At 47.5% G+C, this 22,015-nt stretch overlaps 1 protein-coding gene across 1 annotated transcript in view; it reads left to right on the top strand.

Moving 5' to 3' along the window:
* Positions 1-3,390: 3,390 nt before the first annotated feature.
* SVOPL (SVOP like) overlaps positions 3,391-22,015 on the top strand; it is a 29,413-nt gene continuing 10,788 nt past the window's right edge. Inside the window, exons 1-13 of the mRNA XM_083180846.1 lie at positions 3,391-3,623; positions 5,845-5,979; positions 6,326-6,417; positions 9,069-9,167; positions 9,529-9,600; positions 10,354-10,478; positions 11,632-11,695; positions 12,302-12,427; positions 13,805-13,933; positions 16,645-16,718; positions 19,292-19,488; positions 19,861-19,972; positions 21,531-21,612. Of these exons, the coding sequence (XP_083036972.1) occupies positions 5,889-5,979; positions 6,326-6,417; positions 9,069-9,167; positions 9,529-9,600; positions 10,354-10,478; positions 11,632-11,695; positions 12,302-12,427; positions 13,805-13,933; positions 16,645-16,718; positions 19,292-19,488; positions 19,861-19,972; positions 21,531-21,612 (1,263 nt within the window). The 5' untranslated portion in view covers positions 3,391-3,623; positions 5,845-5,888. The remainder of the gene's footprint in view (positions 3,624-5,844; positions 5,980-6,325; positions 6,418-9,068; positions 9,168-9,528; positions 9,601-10,353; positions 10,479-11,631; positions 11,696-12,301; positions 12,428-13,804; positions 13,934-16,644; positions 16,719-19,291; positions 19,489-19,860; positions 19,973-21,530; positions 21,613-22,015) is intronic.

The raw sequence follows: 22,015 nt of genomic DNA, 5'->3' as shown, positions 1-22,015 counted from the left end.
AGTAGCGCACGCAGGGGGGGTTTCTGAGTACCCAGAAACCCCCCAGGAGTCTAAAGAACCTAGGCTGAAAGCTGAGGGTCCCCTCTTTCCATGGGTACAAGAATTTTAAAAATCGGCCCTTGGGAACTGGAGATATCTGACTTCAAAGCAGTGGTCCCCATCCAAGCCTGTTAATTGCTATTCCCAGTCAGATATTTCAGGTTCTGACTGACTTAGAGTTTTTCTGAGGATATATTCCAAAAGCTGGGACTCTCCCCCTTTGATGGACACTACTAGTTTGTCTCTACTGTTCCCAGAACCAGAGATATCAGCCTTCCAGCAGCTGGTTACTGCTTCAGCTCCACACACATGTAGATTTATATTCTTGTTGGCAGATTGCTCTGCCCAGAGGCGTAGCTAGGGCGGAGCCGGTGGAGCACACGCTCCAGGCGCAGGGATGTCACCTGGCGCCGGAGCTGTGCTCTCTGCCGCCGGCTCTCCCGCCCTGCTCGCCTGCTCTGCCCGGCGTCAGACACCGAGTGCACTGTGCGACAGTGCTAGACTCCTGCTGGCGCCCATCCGCTGAACCCACCAACCCGCTAGCTTACTGCAGCCAGCCGGCACCACCCGCCCGCACGCCCACCCACACACTAGCTTACTCCTGTCGCCCGCAAGAGAGGTGCTACCCTTCCCATTCCTGACACCACTGCTGATTGTCGCCGCAGCCTGCTCCTGTCAAAATATGACAGGCAGCGGGCTCAGCGCGCCGCACATGTAGCGCAGCAGCGGCTCTAAATAGACAGCATCACGGATCACTCACTGACCATGATGCTGCCCTCACAGTGAGGAGACATGGCTGCAGTGACTGGAGAGGAGACAGGAGCCGAAAGCTGCTGCTCCTACAGACACTTGGAGGATAGAAGGATCTGGCTGCCGGGAGGAGGCACTGACTGCAGCAGAGGAGGTAACTAATACTAGGGAAGAGGCTGGCCGCTGCACATTTAATAAAAGGAAGTGTCATACAGTATGGGCACTCTGGGGCATTATATGTATTGGGCACTCTGGGGAATTATATGTATTGGGCACTAGAGATAGAGCTCCTGGCAAATGGCGTGCATGTGAGTTAAACGCTTGTGTGCCCCATTCCCGGCAATGGACATGTCCTGGCGAACAGCGCACCAAGTCGTCTCAGCATGCCAGCGCACCCGATGGTGGTGGCTCCATTGGAATATGTACTGGGCCCTACCCTGTGCATTATCTTTTTTGGGTACTACTCTGGGCATTATGGCCCTCATTCAGGTTGACTAGCAAAGGAGCGGTTTCATAAAAATGCACTAGTACTGTGGCATAAGGGTCATTACTGTGTGGTGTAATGTTTATAAGGGGTACTACTGTGCAAAGTAACATCAATAATGGGCTCTACTGTATGTTGTATATAACGAGCAAGGTCAGTCCCCTTGGCAACGAGCAAAGTCAGTCCCTTTAGCAACGAGCAAGGTGAGTCCCCTTGGCAACGAGCAAGGTCAGTTCCCTTGGCAACAAGCAAGGTCAGTCCCCTTGGCAACGAGCAAGGCCTTTTCGCCGCGCAAGAGCCCCATCTACTACATATGGGGGGGGCGCGAAACATGCCCTTGCCCCGGGCACCGTGGCACCTAGCTACACCACTGGCTCTGCCTCCTGAACTCTGATCCCCTTGTCCCCAATACCATTTGGTAGGTGGGATTCTCTAGTTTTTAATTCCTTTAACAGCTAAAAAAAAATCTATTTCCGGGAACTGGAGATCTCTGCAGTCAAGCAAGCTGTCCTCCCACCAGAAAATTATGAATAATAAGCCCACTCCACTATACACCCCTCCTCTGCGTATTAAACATTCTCTACCACCCTGAAAGTTATGTATCAGGGCCCCTTCATTCAGCCCAATGTTCCCTTCTTCCACCCCATCTCCCACCATCTGTGCAGTAAAGGGGCAATTAGTGGAAATTACTGATCCAGGCCCTACATGCAGAGCTGTTGATATAATACCCCCTACCACCTGGGGCACATCAAAGCTTCCCCCACCCCTACCACTGGAGGATCGGTAGGTGCCCCAATACATTGCTATGCCCAGGGGTCTACACTGCTGTTGATGCCTCTGTATATATATATGTGTGTGTGTGTGTGTGTATGTGTATACATACCTCCCAACTTTCGTCCGAAGGAAATAGGGACACCGCGCGAGCGTCCGAAAAGGGGGTGGGGCGTATGCAAATGAGGGTGCGGCTTATGCTAATTAGCCGCAACCTCATTTTCATACGAGAATAGATGCTGTGCGCATGCGCACAGCGTCTATTCTACTAGATTGGGGGGTCACCCAACTGCCACCCCCCGCAGCGGGACAATGCCTGCCGCGGGTGGGACGTCGGGACAGGACCCGAAAATCGGGACTGTCCCGATGGAATCGTGACAGTTGGGAGGTATATATATGTATATATATATATATATATATATGTATTGTTATTTATATACATTTGGTCTATCTATAATACTTTAACAGACCCGGCATATACTGGGTCACCTAAGTATCCATCTCCATGCTTTGCTCCGCCCCTCTGGAAACCCCCTTCTGAAAATCCTGCGTTTGCCCCTGGCCGGGGGAGGTTCAGGGGAAATGTGAGGAAGAATTACTTCACAGAAAGAGTAGTAGATAAGTGGAATAGCCTCCCATCAGAGGTGGTAGAGGCAAATACAGTAGAACAATGTATACATGCTTGGGATAGGCATAGTGATATCCTTACAAAAAAATAAGGATCAAATATGGTTTGAGGTAACATGTTTAAAAAAGGGGCAGACTAGATGGGCCAAGTGGTTCTTATCTGCCGTCAAATTCTATGTTTCTGTGTGTTAGTCAGACAGTGACTGCGCTCAGTGTATCACATGACATGCGGCAGCGGCAGCACACACCCATTATTGTGGGGGAGATGTACCAAGCCTTGCAGAGAGGTAAAGATGCTCAAGTCCTTCTATCACAGTCTGGCCGCCCGCTGCATCTGCGTCACGGGCATATTTACATGGGAAGACCCAGCATTTTCACAGGAACGGCCACATGGGTGCAGACCATCGCCGTGCTGCGAATGGGACGATGAACAAGCAGTGCCTGCTCGCATCAAACGGCTGCACGTGCGCATACATGTGTATGAGTCACACACCATCACTCCCCTGTGTGAACGGACAGGGGAATGTGGTGATTAGAATCACCCCCTATATCTCCCCGTTACGTCAAAGCTGATTGGTTGCCACGGGCAACTTCTCCACCGGCAGTCATACCAACTGCCGAGTCCCCCCGAGCTTGCAGTCCACAGAGCCACCGCATCGCTTCCAGAGCAGGACTGTACCATCACCAGATGGGAAGGGGGGGGGGGGGGCAGAATGACACGCGGGTCATGCTAAGTACAGCGCCGGTATGGGGGTACAGATGTGGGGTGACACCGAGCCATTGCTGTCACAAAGCACCGCAGCAGTGTTCACCTGGTAATTCTGTGCCTATACCCTTCCCCTCGGGCATAGTGGTATGTTCCATCTCCACGGCGACGCATCCTGACACCACCAGAGACATGGCCGCCTGCTAGGAGCTAGGATCTGTTGGCCCTCCTATTCCTTCCTGCCAGGTACAGGCCAGTCGCCTCCTCAGGTCCACCCACCTAATCCCCCTCTGCAGTCTGCTCCATTCGCCAAGATTTGGGCAAAGCTCCGCCCACTTGCAAACAACAAAACAGCCACTGATCACTGAATAGATGGCGTGTGTATGGGGGGAGGGGACTGAAGCTGATTGGTTGGTACTTTATCTCTCTCCAAGATTTGCTACATGTTCCCCTATGTGAGATAAGGGTGCACTGAATATGAATACTGAAGGCATTGCCAACCATATACGCAGCCTGGGTGCAATTCAGTAACATGAACCGCCGGGTCCCGGGAGCTGTGCATTGTGGGAGGAAGAGACCACAGAACCACGGGTGGCTGTAAACGGTTAATCCGGATTGGGTTGGATGTTTCCCACCGTCTCCCTCAGTAACTGGATACCCGGTGCCCGGCTGGCACAATAGCACCATTGTGGTTATAATCGCCGGCCTCCGTGTTTGTGCAATAACAGAGCGATCCCACAAATCATCTGCTCTGATCTTTCAGGGCTCTATGTATAAGCTCTGGAGAGAGATACAGTAGCCCCTAACTGTCATTACAGGCTGTGGTTAAAATATGATAGGAGCTGGTTATCTGGTACTTTACTCTCTCCACTTTACCTCTCTCCAAGCTATGTCACAAGACGGCAGATGTGTAACTCTGCCCAGAGGAGTTCAGGCAGCCGGTGATCCGCCGGACTTATGAGACACAATCGGGGATGCGGTCATTTGGTCTACAACAAGAAGGTCGATATGCAGAAAGGTCGACAGGGTCATTAGGTCGACATAAGCAATAGGTCGACATGGGCAAGGTCAACAGTCAAAAGGTCGACATCGGGATTTTCACTGTTATTTGAGCCGACATGTGCCGACAGTTGTTATTTCATGGCCTACCATCCACTAGGGCGTGGTGGGAGAATAAAATAGTGTGCCGAGTGTTGCACTATAACCTGTGTCCATGTCGACCTTTTGTCTGTCGACCTTGCCCATGTCGACCTAATGCTTGTGTCAACCTAATGATCCTGTCGACCTAATGGTGTCGACCCAATGCTTGTTGACCAACATCTTGTAGACCTAATGATCCATACCCCATTATAGCTCTTGGGCTGAACTTCTGGATCCCATGGGACACAATTAGAGCTGTTGCACGGGGATCACACGGGAGGTTTCATTTAAAAATAAATAAAAATAATCTGAATATAAAAAATGCCTAAGAGAGGTTTTAATGGAATAACGATGCTGGGATTATTATTAGAGAAAATAGATAAATAAAGCATTACTATACTCGGGAACTTGTAATCCTTCTGCATAGTGCTTTGCATGGGGAATATTTCGCCTTGAGAAGACGGGCGAGGTGCGCTAACTGCGGCGCAAGTGCCAAATATGGATTTACTTATTTTCATAAATAGGCCCCATAATCTCTAAATTCACACGTTGGTCAATTATTAAAGTCTTATTTTTTGCAGAAGTAAATAATAAAAATAATAATCGTATTAGTTTATTATTGATGTGTATATATAGTCAGCCTGAGGAACTGTATGGCGTTTTTTATATGGAAATCTTCTGTTTGTTGTACAGTAATTCAGCCACAAGGGGTCGCTGCTGCTCTTGTTATTTTGCTTATGAGTATACATAGAGCACATGGACTGTAGTCCAATCATAATTGGATAAATGAGATACAGGCACAAAACAATATATGTGCGTATCTACAGTATATATCTACAGTATGTATCCCCTTTACAATGTAAGCTCTCACAAGCAGGGCCCTTCGACCTCGGTTTCTGTCACCCTGATGCTTATCTTCGTGTTGTATTCCCTGGTGCAGCATTGTGTATCTACCATGTACTTGTCCTACATTGTCGTTATTTCCTTGTGCTGCTTATTAGTTCTGTACTGTTAGGCGCTGCAGAACCCTTGTGGCGCCATAAATATAATAATAATAAATCCGCCCACCTCCGTGCCTGTCCTAAGCCACCTCCCAGTCACTTTTCCAAGACCCTTCTGACACCGTTAGCCCCGGGTCCCACCAGCGCCTCTCTGCGTGACACAAGCACCATGTGATTGGTGGATTTTCATGTACGCACAGCGCTGCAGCACAGAGTCGCTCATCTACATGAACATCAGGGATGTTTTCGGCCCTTTTTGTGCAGCGCTTCGGTATATGTGCGCGCCATGTAAGTAGCTGGTAATTATTCTTGTTGTCATTTTACAGTGAAATCCTCTATACAGCAAAGTGCTGACGCAACGTGACAGGAAATGGAGCCTCAGCTGATCAAATATGTCAACACGCTGACCCTGGCGGAGATGAGACCGCGCGCCAATGTAGCCTCAAAGAGCGAGGAGGGAGGTGACTTCATACCGCGACTATTTACACTTTAATAACAATTTACCAATGCTGTAATATAATGGCACTATATATATATAGAGAGAGAGAGAGAGAGTAAAAAAAATATATATTTATATACTAGCTAAGCCCGCTTGAAGCAAATGCTTTGAAAGCTAGTCTGCTACCTTGTGATTGCCTTTGTGTTTCTGTATGTGTGATAAAGAGATGTAGTTTCACTCGCTGCCAGCAGATGGCAGTGTTCCATTACCCACAGACACGCTGCATGCTACACACGGGACTCTGGGAATAACCCCCTCGTAGCTTCATAAAGGACCTTTCTCATCTCCCATCCGCATCTCATCTCCAGGTCCAAAGACGTTCTCAGTGGAAGAAGCCGTTGAGACCATTGGATTCGGTCGTTTCCACATCATGCTCTTCTTAATTATGGGGAGCACTGGGGTAAGTGTGGAGGCGAATGATCACAGGTGAAGGAGTGGTGGCAGAGGGCAACAACATAGGCAGAGGGAAGGTTGTGAGCATTAGGGTTAGGCACTAGGGGAGGGTTAGGCTGTCGGGGGGAATGGTTAGACACTATGGGTGGAGGGTTAGACTGTCGGGGGAATGGTTAGACACTATGGGTGGAGGGTTAGGCTGTCGGGGGGAATGGTTAGACACTATGGGTGGAGGGTTAGGCTGTCGGGGGGAATGGTTAGACACTATGGGTGGAGGGTTAGGTTGTTGGGGGGATGGTTAGGCACTAAAGTTGGAGGGTGAGGGTTAGGCCGCCGGAAGGGTTGGTTAGGGTTAGGCTGTCGGGGGGATGGTTAGACACTATGGGGAAGATGTACTAATCTGCCTATAACGTTTTGCGAATAACGAGTCCCGCTTCTCCAGCATAACGTGGAGAAGCGGGCAAACGTTATAGGCAGATGTATTAACCCCCCCAAAGCCGATAAGGAGAGCCGTTATACCCAGCGTTAACGGCTCTCCTTATCGTCTCCCTCGCCGCCCCGCACATGCGCAGTCGCCGTCGCCCCCCCCCTGCCCGGCTTACTGGGCATGCGCGAGATCTTGCTAAAACCGCAAGATCTCCAGCGCAGCCCAAGCCAGACGCAGGGCTAGCGTTGTCCCCATAGTGGGGGATAGGACAACGCTAGCCCTGAGCTGGCGAAGCGGCCGGGGCGAATTAACGCCTTGAAGGCTGTTAATACATCGCCCCGGCCGCTAATCCCTGGGGGGGATTGCAGGGACAGCCCCGCCGAGCGTAACTCGGCGGGCTGTCACTAGCGCACGTTAGGTGCACTAGTAATACATTAGGACAGACGTAATCCCCCCCAGTTAACCAGCGTTAAGTGCATTTTTGCACTTAACGCTGGTTAATACATCTGCCCCCATGGGCCTTATTCGAGTTCACTCTTTCAGACAAAATCCTTTTTAGATGGACAAAACCATGTGCACTGCAGGGGGGGCAGATGTAACTTGTGCAGATCTAATTAGATTTGGGTGGGGTTTTACTTCAAAGTGAGATCTATATTGCAGTGTTAAAATAAAGCAGTCAGTATTTACCCTGCAAAGAATCACCAAAAAATCACCAAATCTATTTCCATCTGCACATGTTACATCTGCCCCTCTGCAGTGCACATGGTTTTGTCCATCTAAGAAGGATTTTGTCAGAAAGAGTGAACTCGAATAAGGCCCTATGGGTGGAGGGTGAGGGTTAGGATGTCGGGGGGGATGGTTAGACACTATGGGTGGAGAATTAGGCTGTCGGGGGAATGGTTAGACACTATGGGTGGAGGGTTAGTGTTAGACTGTCGGGGGATGGGTAGACACTATGGGTGGAGGGTTAGTGTTAGACTGTCGGGGGATGGTTAGACACTATGGGTGGAGGGTTAGGTTGTTGGGGGGATGGTTAGGCACTATGGGTGGAGGGTTAGGCTGTTAGTGGGGGATATTTAGACACTATTGGTGGAGGGTTAGGGTAAGGCTGTTGGGGGGATGGTTAGGCACTATGGGTGGAGGGTTAGTGTTAGACTGTCGGGGGAATGGGTAGACACTATGGGTGGAGGGTTAGTGTTAGACTGTCGGGGGATGGTTAGACACTATGGGTGGAGGGTTAGGTTGTTGGGGGGATGGTAAGGCACTATTGGTGGAGGGTTAAGGTAAGGCTGTTGGGGGGGATGGTTAGGCACTATGGGTGGAGGGTTAGTGTTAGACTGTCGGGGGGATGGTTAGGCACTATGGGTGGAGGGTTAGTGTTAGACTGTCGGGGGAATGGTTAGACACTATGGGTGGAGGGTTAGGCTGTTGGGGGGATGGTTAGACACTATGGGTGTAGTGTGAGGGTTACGCTGTCGGGGGGTTGGTTAGGGGCACTATAGTTGGAGGGCGAGGGTTAGGCTGTAGGAGGGGACGAGTTAGGGTTAGACTGTCGGGGGATGGTTAGGCACTATGGGTGGAGGGTGAGGGTTAGACTGTCGGGGGATGGTTAGGCACTATGGGTGGAGGGTTAGTGTTAGACTGTCGGGGGAATGGTTAGACACTATGGGTGGAGGGTTAGTGTTAGACTGTCGGGGGAATGGTTAGACACTATGGGTGGAGGGTTAGGGTAAGGCTGTCTGGGTGATGGTTAGGCTGTCGGGGGGATGGTTAGGCACTATGGGTGGAGGGTGAGGGTTAGGCTGTCTGGGTGATGGTTAGGCTGTAGGAGGGGACGAGTTAGGGTTAGGCTGTCGGGGGGATGGTTAGGCACTATGGGTGGAGTGTTAGGCACTATGGGTGGAGGGTTAGGCTGTCAGGGGGGGTGGTGGTTAGGGGCACTATAGTTGCAGGGTGAGGGTTAGGCTGCCGGAGGGGATGGTTATGGTTAGGCTGTCGGGGGGGATGAGTTAGGGTTAGGCTGTCGGGGGGATGGTTAGGCACTATGGGTGGAGTGTGAGGGTTAGGCCACCGGAGGGGTTGGATAGGGTTGGGCACTAGGAGTCTGGAGGCAATAACTAATGTGTCCCTATTTCATCGTCTTCTGCTGGGGTCACGTTGTGTCAGGATTCCTTATATCGGCACCACCTATAGGTACAGCACAGCGCTGCTACTATGTGTCTCTTCCCCAGATTGCCGAAGCCATGGAGATTATGCTGCTAGCTGTTGTGTCTTCCGCCATTCGATGTGAATGGCGCCTTCAAAGCTGGCAGGTGGCGCTGGTGACTACGGTGAGTCCACGGCTTTCATATGGCAAACAATTAAACCAGGTGGTCTTAGAATGGCACCAGCCCGACTCTAACCCAACTCTAACCTACACACGTCACCAGAAATGTTCTGGACCCGGTTGCCCAGTTGACTCTAATGATTCTTTACAAAGGGGGACATGGATCCGTTAATGCTTTATCCACTACAAAAGATATTGGGGACCTTTATGAGAACTGGTGCAGAAGACAGAGGTGGTGTAACCCACAGATACCGATCTGAAGTCTCTGCACCGGTAGCACTCACGGAGCAATGTCAGCAGCTGGCCGCATCTGGTCTTTGTCACGTGAATAATACATAGTCTTCTGCCTTCTACGTGTCTTGCAGATGGTGTTTTTCGGATACATGATCTTCAGCATAGTTCTCGGGCTCCTAGCAGACAGATATGGACGCCTGAAGGTGACTGATAGTCTACTACTGACCGCTTTATCTCCAGTGCCACACCCAACGCCATGAGATAAGGGCCAGAACTGCTGAGCGAGGCTTGGTCTGGTCCTCATCTCATGGTCTCCATTATACATCAAAGAAAACGCTAGACCCAGAGGCAGGAGGTCTTCAGGGCAGGAGGTCGGACTACTGCACCCAGTCCGAATTCCACCCAAGTGACCTGGTTCCACCACCCAAAACCTGTGGTCACCTCCAATCTGAATATCAACCGCTCCAGAGCACTTTGGCCCAATGCAGAGTTAGTTGCAAGTTGAGCAAAATGAATGCAAAAAGTAACCCTGCGTATAAATAGCGTATTTACCCCATATACAGAGTCAGTGATACCCGATGTCGCATGTGCGCCTGCACTAGGGTTGGCCATCGATGTTATAAACCATCAGGTACTATTAGATATTTTTTCCATTGATGGCAGCAATGTAAGCGGAATGCAGGGGCCATGGGGAAGTGACCCTGTGCCCTGGGTGGTGGCATCGCTCACACACCCCTAGTTACAGCCCTGGTTACACCCCATACACTGACGCTTTCATTAAACCAGTTGATTCGATAGTGAAGCACAAATTCACCATTAAGCATTAATAAAATGACAAAACCTCTGTAGCACAGCGCAAGCCGCTCCGGTGCGGTTTGCGCTGTGCTGCAGAGGTTTTGTCGTTTTATTAATTCTTAATACACTGTAATATATTCCTTTCCGTCCTGTCATTGCAGATTCTGATGATCTCCTTCCTGTGGGGGGCCTACTTCTCGCTCCTCACCTCCTTCGCCCCGTCCTACAGCTGGTTTGTGTTCCTGAGGTGCCTGGTGGGGTGCGGGGTCTCCGGACACGCTCAGGGGTAAATGCGACAATATTTGTGTCATCATACAAGAACAATGTACGGAACGCTTGTCCGGCTGCTGAATCAGGACTAATGGTGACATCACATTCTGAGGCGTTATATTATGTGAAGCGTAATAACGCAGCTTCTGCCACAGAATGTTCTCTGTATTGTATATCAGGCACTAGACACTTATATAGAGGTCACTGGGTTACAGGTGATACGTTGACAGTATGGTTGACATGCATTAGGTCAGCTTTTTGTGCCTGTCGACCTAGTGCATGTTCGAATGGTCGACACACACACATATGGTTGGGAATAGTGACGGGTTACGAGTGCAACAGTAGCATGTCGACTTATTGACCGTGTCTTTTGTATCTGTTGACCTTTTGCAGGTCAACCATATGGGGTCCGACCTGTTAACTATGCGCTAATTCTGGTCAACCCAATGATGCACACAAGGTCACTAGAATCCTCTCTGTATTGTACTGAATAACGGCCACTGGGATGCTCTCTGTTTTGTATACTGACCACTGGGATGCTCTCTGTGTTGTGTGGTGGTCACTGGGATGCTCTATGTGTTGTGTACTGGCCACTGGGATGCTCTCTGTGTTGTGCACTGGCCACTGGGATGCTCTCCGTGTTATATACTGGACACTGGGGTGCTCTCTGTTTTGTGTACTGATTCCAGGCATGCTCTCCGAGTTGTACACTACACACTGGGATGCTCTCTGTGTTGTACACTACCCACTGGGATGCTCTCTGTGTTGTACACTACCCACTGGGATGTTCTCTGTGTTGTACACTACCCACTGGGATGTCCTTTGTGTTGTACACTACCCACTGGGATGTCCTTTGTGTTGTACACTACCCACTGGGATGCTCTCTGTGTTGTACACTACCCACTGGGATGCTCTCTGTGTTGTACACTACCCACTGGGATGCTCTCTGTGTTGTACACTACCCACTGGGATGCTCTCTGTGTTGTACAGAGAGTAACTGAACCTGTACAAATTGCTTTTGGTTACGTAATACATTTGTACTGATACAATAGCTCAGATAATGGGGTCTGGGGACACGAACACGTTTATGTTGTATACTGCGGGATCGATGGCTGTTTTTCTGTATCATCCTCTGAATTAATTTAGGCAAATTCTATCTTTACTTTCAGACTAATTATAAAGACTGAATTTTTACCAAAGAAGCTCCGTGGATACATGCTCCCCCTATCCCAGGTAATCCCTGCAGACACGCAGAGGTGGACACACATGTAACACGTATGCCATCACAGGGATTAGGATCATGGAGTTACTGGCTCAAACCAAAACATTGTTTCACTAAGACTTTTTTGACGATTTAAAAAGTGATTTAACATTTTATTGTCTGGAAGTGAAACCGCGGCAGAAACGGATCCGTCGTCTCAGGAATATACCGCAGTCGCCATGTCAGCGAAGACATTGGGAAAGTGGCGCAGATCTGATACTGGGGAAGATGTATTAAGCCTTAACAAGAGATAAATGCCAGGGTGATAAGGAGAGATAAACGTCCAGCCAATCACCTGCTAACTGCCATGTTACAGGCTGTGTTTGAAAAAAGTCAGTAAGGAGCTGATTGGCTGGACGGTTATCTCTCCTTATCACCCTGGCATTTATCTCTTGTTTAGGATTAATACATCTGTCCCTATATATTTATTGTGGCGCTAATGTAACGAGAGGTCTAGATGGAGAACAGGAGATAATACCTTAGTTTTAATTACTTTTTATTTCTTTTATTTGTTGCCACTTTCTTTGTGTTTATGGAAACGACGATATTACCGTTTTCTCGTTCTTCTCTCTCTGCAGCTCTTCTGGTTGGCCGGTTCCCTGCTGATCATTGGGTTGGGATCCGTGGTTACGCCAACGTTAGGGTGGCGCTGGCTTGTCCGACTGGCATCCATCCCTGGCATCATTCTCGTTCTTGTATTCAAAGTAAGATTGTTTCTGTGCAGGGTAAATACTGGCTGCTTTATACTTACACTGCAATTTAACTTTCAGGGTGAACACCCCCCACCCAAACCTAAAGGGGTGTACACACAGAGCAAATTTGTGCTATTTTCTAAGCAATCTGACTAGATTGCTTAGAAAGTAAGCACAGATCTCTCCGTGTGTATGCTCCGAGAGATTAAATATCTCTTGCTAACTAAGGGCCTTATTCTGATCGGTGCGGCCCGATCAGAATATGCGGCCAGGACCGTGCAGGCGAATCCCCGCCTTCCATACGGATCGCCACCTCCGTCCGTACGCGGATATGTGGCGGTCCGCATGAAAGTGGACGGGGATACGCCTCCTCCATCTTGGGAGCAGCCCCTGCATTCGATGGTCGCCGACCATCGAATGCAGGGCCGCACGCTCCACCAGCTGCTGCCACCCAAGACCACACGGACACTTGTCCGTATGAAATCATGTATGGGGGCGGGCAGCTGACATCCGGCGATGTCAGATGCCCGCCCCCTACACATGCGTCACGGCTTCATTACCATGCATACGCCCCGCGTTTGCATGGGAACGCCCATGAAACGCGGGGCGTATGCATAGGGTAATGAGGCTAAGTAGCCCTTCACGCCCCTCTCCGCCCCCTGTGCGGCGTCTAAAGAATAGGTACGGCGAAACCGCCTGCACATGCGCAGAGTGACCTCTGCACATGCGCAGACGATAACCATCGGCGGGACGACCGCATGCGGTAAAATCCGCACCGATCAGAATAAGGGCCTAAGTCAGTGCATGCAGTCACAATCTAATCATATTGCTTAGCAAATGACTGAAAATCTCTCTGTGTGTACAGAATGAGAGCTACTGATCGCAATCTCTCATTCTGAACCACTACACAGACTTTTTTTTCTTAAGCAAAATTGCTTAGCACAAATCTCTGTGTGTGTATGTGCTCTCCATGGGAGATCTTGACACCAGAAAAATTGCTTAGTAAAATTGCTTAGCACAGATCTCTACGTGTGTATGCCCCTTAACTCTCTTTGCACATCTGCCCCACTAAAGAAGGAATTTACTTTTGCAAACCAACCAGAATCACCCCAATGTTTCCATATGCAATATACAGGCAGGGCAGTAGGGACCCTGGAAGGGGCCCGGGTACGCTTCAGGAGGCGTGGCCTAATATCCAGTTTCTGTACAAGATCCAGTAGTTGAGCTAAGTCTACAGCAGGGGTACTCCACATGCCGCCCTCCAGCTGTTGTGGGACTACACCACCCAGCATGCTCTGCCACAGTTTTGCTAGTAGGGCATGTTGGGGTTGGTTTCGAGGTGTATTTGGGAATTGCGCAGTGACAATGCAGTACAATCTCTCTCCGCAGTGCATTCCCGAATCCGCGCGATACAACGTGTCTGTGGGGAATAACCAGGCAGCGATGGACACCTTGGAATGGATTGCCAAAGTAAACCGCTCAAAGATCCCGGAGGGGACCATAAAGGAACCAATGGCGGTAGGTAATATCCCAAATATCACAGGGACTAACCGCTAGGCCTCGTGTATTATCTTGTAGCGGCAATTACATGTTCGAGGATGGCTCAGATTTCCATCGCTCTCACACGCCCTCGGGCTTACCTGTGCCCACCTTGTGTCTACTATTAGCTGTGTACCAGCTAGAAGGTGGTGCCCCTCCCCAATCGCTGGCATCTGTTGGCACATGTGTAGTAGCACAGCTAGGGGTGTAATACGATCACATTACCTGGGATGGGTGTGTATATATATAGTATATACTACACAAATACCTCACACAACTCCTGCGCTCATTTCTTTCATTATGTAACATACAGCAGCAGAGCTGTAACTCACTACGACCCTGGTTCAGATTTGGAGTCAAAGCAAAACTGCAAGAGGCTGGTCGTTGCCATGCTGCACTGCAGGGGGCCAGATGCAACATGTGTAGAGACACCTGGGTAATGCCATGCTGCACTGCAGGGGGGCAGAAGTAATGTGCTGAGAGACCTGGGTAACGCCATGCTGCACTGCAGTGGGGCAGAAGTAACATGTCATTATGGTGGATACAGATTATATTCCCTATATAAGGTGACATTACCGGTCATTATGGTGAGTACAGATTATATTCCCTATATAAAGTGACATTACCGGTCATTATGGTGGATACATATTATATTCCCTATATAAAGTGACATTACCGGTCATTATGGTGGATACAGATTATATTCCCTATATAAAGTGACATTACCGGTCATTATGGTGGATACAGATTATATTCCCTATATATGGTGACATTACCGGTCATTATGGTGGATGCAGATTATATTCCTTATATAAAGTGACATTACCGGTCATTATGGTGGATACAGATTATATTCCTTATATAAAGTGACATTACCGGTCATTATGGTGGGTACAGATTATATTCCCTATATAAAGAGACATTACCAGTCATTATGATGGATACAGATTATATTCCCTATATAAAGTGACATTACCGGTCATTATGGTGGATACAGATTATATTCCCTATATAAAGTGACATTACCGGTCATTATGGTGGATACAGATTATATTCCCTATATAAAGTGACATTACCGGTCATTATGGTGGATACAGGTTATATTCCCTATATAAAGTGACATTACCGGTCATTATGGTGGATACAGGTTATATTCCCTATATAAAGTGACATTACCGGTCATTATGGTGGATACAGGTTATATTCCCTATATAAAGTGACATTACCGGTCATTATGGTGGATACAGATTATATTCCCTATATAAAGTGACATTACCGGTCATTATGCTGGATACAGGTTATAGTCCCTCTATAAAATGACATTACCGGTCATTATGGTGGATACAGATTATAGTCCCTATATAAAGTGACATTACCGGTCATTATGATGGATACAGATTATAGTCCCTATATAAAGTGACATTACCGGTCATTATGGTGGATACAGATTATATTCCCTATATAAAGTGACATTGCCGGTCATTATGATGGATACAGATTATATTCCCTATATAAGGTGACATTACCGGTCATTATGGTGAATACAGATTATGTTACCTATATAAAGTGACATTACCGGTCATTATGGTGGATACTGATTATATTCCCTATATAAAGTGACATTACCGGTCATTATGGTGGATACAGATTATATTCCCTATATAAAGTGACATTACCGGTCATTATGGTGGATACAGATTATATTCCCTATATAAAGTGACATTACCGGTCATTATGGTGGATACAGATTATATTCCCTATATAAAGTGACATTACCGGTCATTATGATGGATACAGATTATATTCCCTATATAAAGTGACATTACCGGTCATTATGGTGGATACAGATTATATTCCCTATATAAGGTGACATTACCGGTCATTATGGTGGATACAGATTATATTCCCTATATAAAGTGACATTACTGGTCATTATGGTGGATACAGATTATATTCCCTATATAAGGTGACATTACCGGTCATTATGGTGAATACAGATTATATTCCTTATATAAAGTGACATTACCGGTCATTATGGTGGATACAGATTATATTCCCTATATAAAGTGACATTACCGGTCATTATGGTGAATACAGATTATATTCCTTATATAAAGTGACATTACCGGTCATTATGGTGGATACAGATTATATTCCTTATATAAGGTGACATTACCGGTCATTATGATGGATACAGATTATATTCCCTATACAAAGTGACATTACCGGTCATTATGATGGATACAGATTATATTCCCTATACAAGGTGACATTACCGGTCATTATGATGGATACAGATTATATTCCCTATACAAAGTGACATTACCGGTCATTATGATGGATACAGATTATATTCCCTATATAAAGTGACATTACCGGTCATTATGATGGATACAGATTATATTCCCTATATAAAGTGACATTACCGGTCATTATGATGGATACAGATTATATTCCCTATATAAGGTGACATTACCGGTCATTATGATGGATACAGATTATATTCCCTATATAAAGTGACATTACCGGTCATTATGGTGGATACAGATTATATTACCTATATAAGGTGACATTACCAGTCATTATGATAAATAACAATGTTTGCTTGACAATTTTTACACCTATTTTGACAAATTCACTTGGCACTCACAGGATTAACAATCATCATTATCATCTTCTCATCATTGTAGGAAAGTACAGGCAGCTTCTGTGATCTCCTAGACCGGAAATATTTACGGACATCACTGCAAATATGGGTCATCTGGTAATATGTGAACATGCATATCACACATATAACATACATGCGTGCATATCACACATATAACATACATGCGTGCATATCACACATATAACATAAATGCGTGCATATCACACAAATAACATACATGCGTGCATATCACACATATAACATACATGCGTGCATATCACACATATAACATACATGCGTGCATATCACACATATAACATACATACGTGCATATCACACATATAACATACATGCGTGCATAATCACACATTTAACATACATACGTGCATATCACACATATAACATACATACGTGCATATCACACATACGTGCATATCACACACATACGTGCATATCACACATATAACATACATACGTGCATATCACACATATACATACGTGCATATCACACATATACATACGTGCATATCATACATATAACATACATACGTGCATATCACACATATACATACATATATAACATACATACATGCATATCACACATTTAACATACATATGTGCATATCACACATTTAACATACATATATATATATATAGGTACTCTTTACTTAGAAGGGCGCCCACGATTTTGATCGTGGGCATCGTTAGTAAAAAATCTCGGGCATCTCGGGGATTGAATGCACTAAAAAATCGGGTGCGATCAACCGACGAGATGCCCGAGATTTCCCATAGGGAACAATGTTAAATGTCTCAATTGACCCAATTTTCCTGTTCAATGCCTCAATTGACCCGATTTTTCCATAGGAAACAATGTTAAATGGGCCACAGAGGCCAAATAGGCACCCTGAAGTGTATAATGGCCACCCGAATTGTTAACGCCACCCCACGATCAACGTCAACCCGATGCGTGGCGAGCGCAGCGAGCCCGCGAGGGGCGGCGGTACGCGTCCTACGACCTTTTCATACCCCCACTATCCACGTCGGCGTGGAGTTGAGAATAGAAAGTGTGGCGAGCGCAGCGAGCCACCGAGCCCGAAGCGTGGCGAGCGCAGCGAGCCCCGCGAGGGTACGCGGACAGCTGTGAAGCCCGCGAGGGGACGCGGATACCTGTGAAGGTATCCGCGTCCCCTCGCGGGGCTCGCTGCGCTCGCCACGCTTCGGGCTCGGTGGCTCGCTGCGCTCGCCACACTTTCTATTCTCAACTCCACGCCGACGTGGATAGTGGGGGTATGAAAAGGTCGTAGGACGCGTACCGCCGCCCCTCGCGGGCTCGCTGCGCTCGCCACGCTTCGGGTTGACGTTGATCGTGGGGTGGCGTTAACAATTCGGGTGGCCATTATTCACTTCAGGGTGCCTATTTGGCCTCTGTGGCCCATTTAACATTGTTTCCTATGGAAAAATTGGGTCAATTGAGGCATTGAACAGGAAAATCGGGTCAATTGAGACATTTAACATTGTTCCCTATGGGAAATCTCGGGCATCTCGTCGGTTGATCGCACCCGATTTTTTAGTGCATTCAATCCCCGAGATGCCCGAGATGGGCGCCCTTCTAAGTAAAGAGTACCTATATATATATAACATACATAAGTGCATATAACACATTTAACATACATATGTGCATATCACACATTTAACATACATACGTGCATATCACACATTTAACATACATAAGTGCATATCACACATATAACATACATACATACGTGCATATCACACATATAACATACATACATGCATATCACACATATAACATACATACATGCATATCACACATATAACATACATACATGCAGTATAGATGGTTCTGCCCAGATTGAAGGCCTCTGTGTTGCCACCTGGTAATTTTCCTAGACCTATTTTAGTGCTATGCTTACCATTATGGTGTATTATCGCCTGACTGCATTGGGTTCCGCCCACAATATGGCGGCCTCCGCTGGGCAGTCTGTAATCAATCGCGCTTGCTGACGCTCATGACTCCAGCCTGATATATGCAGACAATAAATAAAGGGATAACAAATATGTTAAAAAATGAATCCACTGTATAAGGGAAATTGGCGATCAATGAATTATTCTGTATAGAATGCCACATACAGTCTGCCCACTAGATGGCGCCAGGGCACTGTGAGACTTCTGTGTGTTATTGATTTACAATCGGTTATTGGTAATCCCAGAGTTCTGCAAGGTCACTGTAATACATGACACTGTGTGCTATCCCTCGCTCCATTCTAGAATACGTGGCTGTTTAGTGGTACATCAGCCACGTATTGTCAGATGAGCAACAGTGACATACTGTACAAGACTAATGTCCCCCCATGCATCAGCGGCAGATTGCAGCAATTTCCTGATGCCGTGAATATTAAAAAATCCAGATTCCCGATTCCCCCAACTACAAAGCGGTTTATGTTAAAAAATTTCCGGAGCCAATTGGTTGGTGAATAATTACTACTTTAGCTCTCTCCCAACTTTGATAACCATATATTTTTTTTGTCTCCCTGTACTGTTCCTTTGTACGGTGATGCGAAGCACTTGTGGCGCCTTATAAATAAAATAGACATTATATATATAAACATACCTGGAAATGATACGGTATTAGTGATGCGTCATGGTAACAGAAACGCCTCCTTCTCCAGGTTGGGCATCGCCTTCGCTTACTACGGCGTGATCCTGGCCAGCTCGGAGCTCCTGGAGCGGAACCTGCTGTGTGGAGCGGGGCCGGGGCAGGTGGAGGCGGACGTGGAGCAGGACAGCAACGGCCCCTGTTTCTGTAACATGCTCAGCCCCTCCGATTACCAGACCATGATTATCAGCACGGTGGGGGAGATCGCCCGTGAGTATTTGCCATCATCACTGCGCAGTGTAGAGTCTGCTGCCAGCAGAGAGCACAGACAGTGGGGTGCCCTACTAAGGGGGGATGTATCAAGCAGTGAAAGCGTGGAGATGTCTCCCATAGTAACGAATTAGGTAGCATTAACAGTCTACAGGTAAACTAATGAATGTACCAGAGTTCTATTTCCTGGGTGTGAACTCTGAAAGCACAGGGAGACCCCAACTGGTACCATTCTCCCCGAGAACATTCTAATGGTCAGGTTGTCATTAAGAACACCTCAGCTATGGTTCCATGTAGGAGACCACTGGAGTGCAAGCTCACTGGGCCATGATACCTGATCGCCGATTCCTCTGTTGTTCTCTATTAACGTAGTGAATCCGTTCAACATTCTGGGGATTAACCTGATTGGCCGGCGTTGGACTCTTGGGTTGACCATGACCACCACCGGAGTCTTCTTCTTGCTCCTGATCATCTGCATGTCGAGGTAGGTGTCCCGGAACCCCCTGGTGGCAGATATTGGGCTTCTCTGTCCCACTAAATGACTTAATGCTGAATCTATGACCAGAATGATCATTAATCTCTTGGTTTAGCGAGATCGTTGTCATGAAACAGACGATACCAATGTCCGATAACATAACGACATGTAAAAGATCAACACATGAAAAGGTTGACGAGTTTTTCACATTTTTGTTGACACCGAGCACGTGGAACCCTAATTAGTGTAACACGTTCCCACTCGCTCGCCATGCTTCCGGCTAGCGCTGCGCTTAGCACTCTCCCACCCAACATGGGAACAGGACAGTATGTAAATTGTACAACATTTTTTTAATTTGGCCGGTACTTGTTTCCTAGCACGGCGCCACCGATTTTAATTGCATGCAATCGGGTTGCAAAAATCGGGCCAATCGCATCGCATGCAACCAAATCGCATGTGATGCGATCGACCCGATTTTTTACATTGGAACCAATGTTAAATGGTCCCCGAGACCCGATTTTACATTGGCCCCAATGTTAAATGCCGCCCAGACCCCATTTTTCATTGTATGCCCCCCCCCCCCCATTGTTAACGCCACATGAACCCGAAGCGTGGCGAGCGGCGGCGGTACGCGTCCTCCGACCTTTTAATACCCCCACTATCGACGTCAGCTTGTAGTTGATTTTATGTAGTGTGGTGAGCGCAGTGAGCCCCCGAGCCCGAAGCGCGGCGAGCGGACGCGCATTACTTCACAGGTATTACGGGGGAAATTTACTAAAGGAAATTTGTAAAAAATAGGTGTAAAAATAGGTGTATTTGTATCCAGAAATACACTTATTTTTTACATTAATATCCCGAAAATACAGCAATTCATATTCGTATTGATAGCACATCAATATGAATATGAATTGCCGTATTTTCGGGATAATAAATGTCAAAAATAAGTGTATTTCTGGATACAAATACACCTATTTTTACACCTATTTTTTTACAAATTTCCTTTAGTAAATTTCCCCCTACGTGTCCCCTCGCTGCGCTCGCCACACTATATAAAATCAACTCCACGCCGACATGGATAGTGGGGGTATGAAAAGGTCCGTTTGGCGTTCATCGTGGGGTGGCATTAACAATGGGGGGGGGGGGGGGGGCATTTGACATACAAATTATCCATCAGGGTGGGTATACAATCAAGAATTGGGTATGGGGAGCCATTTAACATTGGTTCCTATGTAAAATCGGGTCCATCGCATTGGTCGCATTGTATGCCATTATAATGGCATACAATGGACCCAATTTTACATAGGAATTTAACATTACATACAATGCAAAATCGGGTCGGGAAACCTTAAAAAAGCCCGAAATCGGGTCGGTCGGGTCCCATTGCATACCTCAAGTTAAGGTATGCGATGGGACCCGATGGGCGCCGTGCTAGGAAACAAGTACCATTTGGCCTTTTCCACGTCAACTGTTCTGTCAATGTTGACCTTGTGCGCGTCGACCGAACGGGTGTCTGTCAGTCTTCTATATACCCTTTCTCAGGGGACTAAACGTTACTTTGCTCCTACAGCACCGGCCTCATCGCCGTTCTCTTCTGTCTTCGAGCTCTGGTATCGGCAAACTTCAATACCATCTACATCTACACAGCAGAGGTAAGTACCCCCCCCCCCCTGCCGCACAGCGCGGCTGTCACTGGGTAAGTGCCCCCCTGCCGCACAGCGCGGCTGTCACTGGGTAAGTGCCCCCCTACCGCACAGCGCGGCTGTCACTGGGTAAGTGCCCCCCTGCCGCACAGTGCTAGTTACTGAGTAAGTGCCCCCCTGCCACACGGTGCTAGTTACTGAGTAAGTGCCCCCTATGCCGCACAGCTTTTACTTTGAAAGTGACCCCCCCCCCTGCCGCATGGTGCTAGTTACTGAGTAAGAGACCCCCCCCCCTTTCCACATGGTGCTAGTTACTAAGTGCCCCCCCCCGCCGCATGGCGCTAGTTACTAAGTGCTAGTTTCTGAGTAAGTGCCCCCCCCGCCGCATGGTGCTAGTTACTAAGTAAGTGCC

The sequence above is a fragment of the Crinia signifera genome, chromosome 4, assembly GCF_055691185.1.
Source record: "Crinia signifera chromosome 4, ASM5569118v1, whole genome shotgun sequence".
Classification (NCBI taxonomy): Eukaryota; Metazoa; Chordata; class Amphibia; order Anura; family Myobatrachidae; genus Crinia; species Crinia signifera.
This window is presented reverse-complemented; position numbering and strand designations above follow the sequence as displayed.